This window comes from Corvus kubaryi, unplaced genomic scaffold (assembly GCF_017639235.1).
Source record: "Corvus kubaryi isolate FWS band 111438036 unplaced genomic scaffold, C.kubaryi_AGA036_p1.0 137, whole genome shotgun sequence".
NCBI classification, from domain to species: Eukaryota; Metazoa; Chordata; class Aves; order Passeriformes; family Corvidae; genus Corvus; species Corvus kubaryi.
Window position 1 is genome coordinate 27,930,685 of NW_024580671.1, and position 10,587 is coordinate 27,941,271.

The 10,587-nt window shown below is 36.3% G+C and overlaps 1 protein-coding gene across 1 annotated transcript in view; it reads left to right on the top strand.

Annotated features, from left to right (window-relative positions):
• The window catches only part of CERK (ceramide kinase), a 42,465-nt gene extending 32,111 nt beyond the window's left edge, over window positions 1-10,354 (top strand). Inside the window, exons 13-15 of the mRNA XM_042017574.1 lie at window positions 3,074-3,279; window positions 6,499-6,707; window positions 7,620-10,354. Of these exons, the coding sequence (XP_041873508.1) occupies window positions 3,074-3,279; window positions 6,499-6,707; window positions 7,620-7,719 (515 nt within the window). The 3' untranslated portion in view covers window positions 7,720-10,354. The remainder of the gene's footprint in view (window positions 1-3,073; window positions 3,280-6,498; window positions 6,708-7,619) is intronic.
• The last annotated feature ends 233 nt before the right edge of the window (window positions 10,355-10,587 follow it).

Consider the following 10,587-nt stretch of genomic DNA (forward strand, 5'->3'; position numbering starts at 1 on the left):
TTCAGATCTTCGAGACAGTCAAGAGATGGCCAAATCAGAATATTTCTTGGGTTATTTTAATCTATGCCCAGGTTCAGCTAAAGAATTTTTTATAGACTATAAATAATGGGCATAAATAATAACATAAATATGACAGTAGGCTTTTTGGTAAGAAATAAATTCTGTCTTTTTGAGAGATAATTGTAGTTAGAAATTGCCAAACTTTTTTCTTTTGTTTGTGGGGGGGTTTTATTTGCCTTTTTTCATGTTTGTGTGTGTTGTTTGGTTATTTTGTTGGTTGGTTTGGTTTTTAAATCTGCCATTTTGTTACCTTTCATCCAGCAAAGGACTTAGTTAGCAATTAAGACACTTTTAGCCAACATTGCACATGACATTAAGCAGCTGGTTATGTAGGATATTGTTTACTTTATTCCATTCTACTTCTGGTAGCTGGCTCTCTTTGCAGTCCAGTCTCTTCTCCATGCAGTGCTGGTAAGGGAACAATACAATCAGCTACTTTTGATTCACAATAGAAAGGATTTTAAATCTCCAGATAAGCTTTTCACTCAGCAGCGTGTCTTGGCAGACTCTTTCATTGTGCCTACTGGGTTTGTGTATGGTTCAGATAAGTTTAGAAGGATGCCTGATTGGTTGTTACTGAACATATTTCTTTGAACTGTGCAGGAGTCTCTGTGCATGTGCTGAGTAAATGTTGAGTGCTAGTACTTTATGCTGACTTCAGCAATTTGCAATGTGTGTACACAATAGGCCATTGAAGTGAGTGCCACTTATGCACTCCCTGCTTATGACTGCCCTATTGTAGGAAAGATATTTTGAGCAAATAATTTGTGTTATTACAGTGATACACACTGCGAAATGGTTATGAAAACAGTTGTTCATTTAAAACATGATTAATACCCTGACTTTGTTCTTACTTTGAACAGTGAAGGTGTTCTTGAGTAACATGCTGAAATTTATTCCAGATGAAAACCATGTATTACAGTAAAATAAAGAAGCATTTTACCTTAAGTAATTTGAGACTTACTACAGTGAGCATACTTAAAATGTTAATACATATCTAGAAACACTGATGACCAAATTACTAATGCTTCTCAGAGAAACAGCAAAAGGATTTATTAATAAAAGGTGTTGTTTTCATTTTGTTGTTTGTGTATCAGAAAATGCTTGTTGTTTCCAGTTCCAGTAGTTTATGTTCTGTTCAGTTACCTTCGTCTCAGAGCAGGGTCTTGTCATTTGCCTGCAGCCTGAACAGTCATTCTATAGTCTGACATTTAGGTCTGTCTCATCTCTCTTAACATGCACATTTTGAATCTGATTTAAATTACTTCTTTCAGTAATGTCCTGTTTGAAAACAACATAAAAAGATCAGCAGTAAAGCAAGCAATACTAAAAAGCACTGTGGCAAATGAAGCAAAAATGCTGAATTTAAAAGCTGCAGTTTTTTCTTGCTATTTCTGATTTGTTTCTCAGGAGATAGAGGGGATAGTCTAGATGGAAAAATTATAATAAAGTTTTTTGTTTTCTTTAAGTCTTTTGTCACATTATAAGCTTACATGGTTTTCCTGGAACACTGTTTTTCTTGGTTCTGTTACTAGAGAGTGGACAGTAAGAAGTTCCAATGAATAAAAATTCCGGGAAATGAGAGAAGTTCAAAGAGTGAAGAGCAACTACAAAATACTTTGGGAACAATTTTTTTCTTTTTCTTTTTTCTGATATTTAGAGCCTGGAATATGTCAATTCAAAATTAATGCATAATAGACTTCAGGTTCAAAATAACCTAGACAATTGTGATATTGATTCTCTAAAGTAAATGTGAAGTTCCTAAAACTGAGACAGTAAGGAATATCAGAATTTCAGGACATGAAATACATAGCATAAATATTGTCTGTAGTCCCATCACAAAAGCACCTTGAAAATCATTGCAAGTTAACCCAAATGTGGGGAACTGAATAATGTTAGATGTTCAAGTCCATACCAGTTAACATTCCTCAAAATCTCTACCTTTTTTACATAAACAAACTTCAGCATTTTTTGTTCACTCCTTAATTTTACCCCTCATGACACTTCACTCCTGAACTCCCAACATGTATGTCCATAGTCTATTTTGCAGTCATTACTTCTGTGGAATTGTTCATTTGAAATGAGTCCACTTTTGGAAGGAGAAAAAGAGTGTTATGGCTGCTTTTTGGCTTTTTCTTATTGTGATAAGGAAGACAATTATGTGTAATCTAAAAATAAAAGAAGGCATTTTTCATATATTTTTATCCATATTCAAGAAAATACAGTTTAGGTAACAACTCTGCTTTGCCTGCCAATGTTTCTTTGTTCTAGAAAATTCCTCTGCCTCCTGGTAGTATCAATGCCAGCACACATTTGAGCTCAGTCTAGATGTAAGCTCCAACAGAGTTTCATGGTGTTGAGAACAGACTTTGTGTTGTTTTCTAGAAATCTCTGAAGATTTACACACAGGGACGTTTAACTCTGTTAATAGTTCTAATCTTCAGACATTTGGGGCTGGGGTGGAAACAGACTCCTGATATCCTGCCTGCTGGTCCTTGCTGAGTCATCTCTTCCCTTTGTCTTTTTTTAAAATATTAACTTGTAGCGTTGAGGCAGAAGAGGAATATTGCTTTAGAAACCAAATACTAAACTACGATCTTTGCATCATTGTTTATTTAAGATTGTTGAAGAGCAAAAATAGAATTTTAAAAAGTTAATCCCTCTGAACTTTCACACTACGAGAGCTGTAACTTGCCTCTCTTTTCCATTCCTATGCCTTTGCCAGTTTACCCAAATAGCACTGATCCTGAATTTGACATGCGTATGCCAGAACAGGCAAGCAGTTTTGGGAGATAGTCACAGTCTGAAGGGAGAAAGCAACTTTCTATGTTAAGTGTGTGAAAAACAGATACTTAAAAATGTAATTTTTAAAATGTAGTTTATTTTAGATATTTACTGACAATACATGAATATGCCCAGGGAAGACTTTTAAGTTGCCAGTGGTTGCTTTTTAGTGTTCTTGTGAGTAGATCAAATTATTACCTATCTCCATGTCTTTATTGATATGTTTCAGAAGGTGAAGAAGAGTGGAAGGTTGTAAAAGGGAAATTTCTAGCCATCAATGCAGTAAGTATGAGCTGTGCCTGTCCACGAAGTCCAAAAGGTCTTTCACCAGCAGCTCATTTGGCAGATGGTTCAGCAGACCTCATTCTAGTTCGGAAATGCTCCAGATTTGATTTTCTACGGTATCTTGTCAGACACACAAACCAAGACGATCAGGTGTGTATTCCTTTTGACAGTGAATTATAGACAGTCCATCAAAGGTGTAAATATTGATATTCTTATATGACAGTAATAACATCTATAAAGCATGTTTGTTTGTTTTTCTAAAATTTATACATTTTGGGTGATGCAATCTCAGCATGTGTATCATAAAAAATAAAGCAGCTCAAAACATTTTACCAAACTCAACTCCTTGGCCATAGCATTCTAACAAATTTCCACTTCTGCCAACAGAATTCAGTTTTGTAACATTTTCCATGTATTTGCTGTTTGGACAATATGTAAAGTTATTTTATCACAACTGTGCCCTTATATAGTTGTCATGAAAAACTGCTCACAGCATGAATAGCTGAGGTAGATGTGGTGAAGCATAATAAATCACTTTTGTGAACTGTATAAAAATGTGATTTAGAAGAAAGTTTCCAGAACTGCAGTTTGATTGTAAACTGCAGGCTTTTAGCAGTATTTTACTACGTGTAAGTGACCAGGATATGAGCTTTATGCATTCAGCTTCAAAATTATTTCTTGCATGCGTTGTAGCTGTCAGGAGGGAAGATTCATCACTGCTTTGGCTCGTAGTATCTGTTGAAACAGAGCTATGGCTGTATATACACATATTTAATACTTGTCACAACCTGATATTATTAATATGTTCTGGAAATTTTCTGAACGATGGACTAATGTCATATCTACTGCATAAAAGCAATACAAATCTTGAATGTTTATGATGCTACTCTTCTTCCTCTGTAAAAGAATTAGTATAGATTCTTTTCCCTTTATTTCCTCATTGCCAGTCCCTGGGACATTGTGAATGTGTCCATATTCGTCCTTCCCACTGTTCTCTCCTCCTCTTCCCTTCACACCTTCTCACTCACTGTTCCTTTGATATTTTCGATCATTTGAAGCCACCGCTGGCTACCTTTCAAATTGGCTGTAACATTTTTCAAGGGACAACATTCTGCTTAGGCTTGAGACGTGAGAGCTCAGGTGCTCTCTGCATAGACACGGGTGACGATGCAGCCATGGATACCAGCATTTGCATCAGAGCAGTTTGGACCAGCACACTGTTAAATGAGCCCCACTGGGTCCAGGAGCCACTGCTTCCAAGCATAGAGTTTGATGACTTTACAGTTCTTTATGGTTAAAAGTTGAGGGAACTTAAGACCTAGGAGGTGTCTCCATCTCTGCTTTTTCTGGTTTTCACTGTAGCCATTTCCTTTCCAGTGCTTCTCATTTCTCTCTGGGATATGCTGGTTTTACAGTGGAGATTAAATGCAGGGTTGTACATATGTCCTTAGCTCAGGTTAGTATCCACCATAGTAGTGGGAAACCCTTTTTGAAAACTTAAGGAAATGTGAAAAAAAAGGAAGAAAAGGGTGACTGTACACCCATACATACTGATTTGTGAGTAAACTGTTTCTTCACATTTGCTTCCTTGCCATCCCCTTCTCATAAACACACCCAGACATACTCCATGGCCTTTGCTAAATGACCTGTCTGTATTTACTAGAGCTTGCTGAATATTTAGTTCCATATCTGTTAAGTTGCTTTCAGGGCAGATGGGGGCATCCTCTAATTTATTATTCCTTCAATTAATGAAGCCTGTTTTAAAGCATCTGTACAGTATTGTAGTGTTAATCTGCAGCCTCGGTTTTAGGAGCAATCTTCTAATTGACCTGCTTTTTCTAGTTCAATTAACTAGTTAATTTTTTTTTTTTTTTTTTTTTTGGAATGCAATAATATTGCCCTCTATTCTTCATGTACCCCCAGCTCTGTGATTTGATAACACTGCCATGGAATTCTCGCCTTCAGGGCATTGTTCCAAGTGCAAAAGCAGAAGACTTTCAGAAAAGCCTTAAGGACTGTGTTTGAACAGGTCCTGAGGATGACACAAAGATACAATCCAAACCTTTTTGACTTTGTGTTGAGATCCAGTCTAAGCACAGAAGAGCAGAGAAAACTAAGTCTCTGTGAATAAAATGTATCGAACTCAGAAAGGTTTGAAGTACACCCCAAAACTTGATTAAAACCAAATGAGGTTAGATGTTGAAACCAAAAGAATGATATATTTTATTTAATAGTAAAAAAGGCAAAGAGATAGAAAGAGAAAAGAAAGAAAGAAATAGAAAAAGGAGAGGGGGGAGCGGGGACAGAGAGAGTGACAGAGACAGATTAAGCAGAAACATATCACCCTTCCGTGGATCCCAACAATGTCTCGTTGTTTCCCGCCAACGGGTCTTCCTGGTGGTGAGGGTCCCCCACCAAAATGTATAGAATCCAGTGAATTAGTATACATTTGGGCCAGATGGGAACACCCACGTGCCTTCTCTGGGGAGGTCAAATTTGACACTGTCCCTTGCAAGGCTGTGGATCTGTTGCATCATTTTGTATCATGGGCAGTGCTCTGGTGCAGGGTCTGGGGACCCCTTTGGGGGTGGGCCTTTGATGGGCCATGACATTCCATCTGCTGTCCCTGATGTGGATGTCCCTTAGATGTGGCTTTCCTGAGGCGAAGGGTCTCCACAGCTGAGCTGATCTGCACAGCAGAAGATGGGTGTTCACTGCCTCTCACCAGAGGCCTTTTCACCACACACCCAGAACATCTCTCCCCACCACCCTTTGGTGTGAGGGTCTGTTCGAGCCTGGCAGCTGATAACCCTGGGGCTGGGCCTCCACCCTGAAGGTGCTGGGCTTAATCCTCCTGTGAATGTATTCTTCTCCCCCAGCCAGACCTGAATCACTGTATCTCATCTCCACCAGTTTGCAGTGCAGGCCCTCAGTCAGGAAGCACGTTCAGGGTGTGGTGGTCTTCCATGCAGTTTTTTTAATACAGCTTTGCTATAATAGGCAAAAGTCCTTCATAAAGATGTTTAAGCTATAAACCATCAGTCTCCAACACTTTGATATCATGTTATAATAATTTTTATATGTTGTTTAAAATAGTCTTTATAATCCATTTACTCATAATCTCAGAACCTGTTATCTGGTTATCTGTACAGTGACCATTGAGAAGTAAGGTTTCATTTTGGCTTTATTGTTTTTGACTTGTGCAGTTTTTCAAAAACAAAAATTACTTTGTGTCTCAGGTAAGCTTCTCTAGAAGATTGGAGTGGACAGACTGTCCTTGAGTACAAATTGCTGCATGCTGAGTTGCTTTACACATCAAATGTATTAACTTGTAATTGCCTGATTTGCCCATTTCTTTTTTTTTCCTAGTTTGACTTTCCATTTGTAGACGTTTATCGGGTGAAGTGTTTTCAATTTACATCAAAGCTTTCAGAAGACAATGAAAGCAATGTCATGGACATAGGAAAGAAACGTTTTGGCCAGTTCTGCAGAGATCATCCAGCCTGCTGCTGTAATATTGTTAATAGCACCTGGAACTGTGATGGAGAAACTCTGGATAGTTCAGCAATTGAAGTGAGGTAAGCTTCGATTTTTCTGTCTATATAGCAGAACACATTAAGCCTTCTCATTGATGTTCATAAAGACATCCCAGAAAGATGCCTGTGCATAGCAAATTTGAGTCTTCTGATAATAAACCTAAATATTTTTGTTACAGTTTTGAATCCTTTCCAGAGAATACTGCGACCATATGTGTTGTAAATGATCACTCTGAGTGAGATGGATGGCCCTACCTTTGAAGTCATACTTACTTCTTAGGAACTGGTATTATGTGCTTAAAGTGCTGAAAGTGAAGATGGTGTTGGAAGGATTCTTTTCAAATGAGTGCAATGCCTCATTACTCTGAGCAATAGCTTTTCCTATTTAGCTTAAGTAAGCTTCTTTGTCTTACAGAAATACTGAGTATGTCCCCTACTTTGTGTTTTGGCACACAGCACAGAGTCTTATCTCTGATCTTTGCATACAGAGGAAGAATTTTGCAGTTGTGCAAATACTCAAATTAGCAAAGAAGTTTGGGAAATTTGAAAGGGGTTTTTTTTGTTGTTTGGATTAGTTTTGGTTGCTTGTTTTGTTGTTTTTAGAGCAAAGGGAGCCAAAACCATAGTATTTACATACAAGTGTGTTCCACTAAAACATAATCACTTAGCAGTCCAAAGGTGAGTTTTATAAATGCTGTATATTGTAAAAGATTGGCTCATCTAAGTGTCTATAGAACTTCTTGTGTAGACAAGGGGAGTAAAAGAGGATACATGAAAGCATCCAGCCCTCTTTGCAGGGGAGGATTGAATCAAAAATGAGGGTGTGGTTTCTGTAGTCAGGAGTAAGGAACTTTGTCCAACTGCTTGAAATTAATGGATTATTACAATTAAATTATTAGAATTAAATATGTGGCACCCATTTATGTCTTGTTAATTGATTTCTATATTTTTCAGGGTTCACTGCCAGTTAATGAAACTGTTTGCAAGGGGAATTGAGGAAAACTGTAAAGATGAAGCTGCCTACAGCCAGAGTAGTGTTGAACAATTACTATAAACATTGTTCCTCCAATGGGGAGAAGAAAAAAATAGAAGCTCAAGGAAATTGAGTAAATATGCATTTTAGTCAAATTGACAAGTATTTTAAACTTTTAGATTTTTTTTTATGGCTTCAGTATAATTTTAGACATCTTACTGCATTGTGTCATTTTTTAAAAAAACCATTGTAATCATTAAAATATATCTTGGAGCAATGTAATCTGTTATGTTAGAAAAGAGAGGGTTGGCCTATATCTATGTATTCATGATGACTGATAAATTCTCTGTGCTTTTCTAGAGAGCTAATTTTGTAGTTGTGTTGCAATAATATCTAAATGTTATGAAACATTGGACTTCCCACTGGCACCAAGGCAAGACATTTTCAGTGTCTGAGAAGATGTTTTCTGCTGGGAGTGTTATGTAGTTGCATGTGGCTTAAATGCTGGACAACGGTGTTGTCATTCGCATCTTTTTTTTTTTAATTAAAATCTTTCATTTTGTAATTCTGACAATACCTTGCAACTTATCAATGCAATTCAAACACACATTCCTGGCTTTAAGTAGTAATAATAATAATAGTGTACAAATATTTGAAAAATAAAAGCACAACTATATACAGGTCACACCTCATCCTATATATTCTGTCTTTGAAGGCTTCCTTGCATCATGCTTTTTGGGATTATAAAAGGTTTTATGACTGTTTGGATGATACCAAATACCACACAGTGCAACTGAAAAGTCTTGCAAGCAAATTGCAGGAATACTTGTATAATATCAGGAAGGCACAGACAAGGGAAAATATAAATAAGTTCTCAAACACCAGCAAGTTTTAATTTTTTAAAAATATCTAGTATTAACATATTAAAAGCTTCCCTCTTCAGTACACAATTCTTTGGACATTCTACTCCATATGTTAAAATGTCTCTGCAAAATAAGATGTTGAAATGTTAAGTTTAGAAATATGATCTGATGATTGGAAGTCCTTAAAATAATTTAACTAAATATGAAACAAATAATTTGTTTTGTGAAGCCAAGGGAAGAAACTGGCATCTGACAAATCATGAATGCACTGTGCTGATTTGTTTTTATAATAAAAAACATTAGACTGTCATATAGAGCTATGGAGTGATTATTTAAGTTGTGTATAGTTGTGTATTGTGGCACATACATGTTTTGTGTCCAGGGTTGGGGCTAAATTTTGCTCTTCTTGTACAGACTTATTCCTGTTTGAGGACAGAAGTTAGCCCCAGTTCTATTTTATCTTTTTATAAGTGTTCTTTTAGGTTTAAAGTTCTCTTTAAAACTTACTGTGTCTGAGGTTTTTTTTGCATCCAAACAGCTGATGATTCTGTATTCATGTATATTTATTGGTACTTCTGTCATCCAGCTTGTGTTAGGTTCATGTTTCTCATATATTTGGTCAATGTAAGCCATGGTGATGGGTCATTTCATTACTGAAGCACTTGAATATTGTTACAAATGGCAGGTTATTTTTTTCTATTGAAGCTATTTACATTCCAGTTTTGTGTATTATCAAAATTGTGTGCTATATCTCTGTTACAAAGTATTATTCATATTGCTCTATACGACAAAAAGCACTTGCAAATTATACTTGCCTCAAGTACAATCATACGAAGTTTAGGATCTTTATTTTGTTATATAGTATTTCAGGAAAATACTTGAATACTTTTCCAAAACTACTGCTCTTTGCTTTCCTTATTAATACAATGAGTTGAAATGTTGACTCATCCAATGTTTTTCTGACACTTGTAACACAGGTGTTACATATACTGTATTTTTAAAGCCATGTTTAATGAGTGAAATAGTACTTTTGAACTAACATCCCATTGAAAATGAAATTATGCAGTTCTACAAATGTGAATATTTTTTGAAAGTGTCAGTTGTTAAAAGATGTCTGCAGTAATTGTGGTTAATTCATGAATATTGTGAGAGTACCCAGACTTCCAAGTTACAGTAATTCTTGTGCACACTCAGCTTACAAAGAGTGGGGGAGTTTGAGGCATTGCAGCTATCCAGAGCACATTCTCATCAATGAGAACTGGAATAAATACTAACCAGCTCTCTCCATTAGTTTACTAGCAAGTCATGAGACCCCTACTTGAAAAATGCAGACTTAATCTCATAGTGAATGTATATTGAAATGCTTTGAATATTTGAGTATCTGCAACTGAGTGCTTGTTGTTTCCAAAGAAAGCCACAGTGAAGGTCTCCTTTTTGAGAAAAAGCCACCAGAAAAGGACAAAAGAATATTGTATAGTATGGTAAAGGAAGTGTGAAGTAAATAATAAAAACATTGCAACATAATAAAATTAAAAGGTCTTAGGTAATAGAAAAGCTGCATAGTTGCATTTGAATAATTCTATTGTAGCATATTAAACTAGCAAAGCACCATATGTGAGTTGTATGACATGTCCAGTTTGTTTTTAAGAGAGCTGTGTAAGTAATGTCTGCTTACATTTTAATTCTAGGGATTTTTTTTCTCGGAATGTAATCTTAGTATGGAAATTATGTATAGGAAAACCAACTTTGATTTTTCTTTTTTCCCAATCTTGCTGGCTTCAAGATTAGAAAATGAGTTCTGTTTTATGATGCTAGGGCATTTCATTAAAAAAATAAAACTGCATTGTACAACAGTACGTTGGTTTTCTTCTTTTCACAACTTGATTTGAAAAAAAATCTCACTGACAGAAATCCAGCAGTAGTGCACTTAGTGTAAACACTGTGGGCTGATCAAACCAAGAGAAGCAATTCATAACCTTCCAGTGGGGCTGATACAGCTTTGTGGCAAGTGTGAGTGTGAAAAAACACTGAGAGTGAAGGAAAGCAACTAGTGAAGCTGGACTTAGGCTAATACTAAGCAACTCTG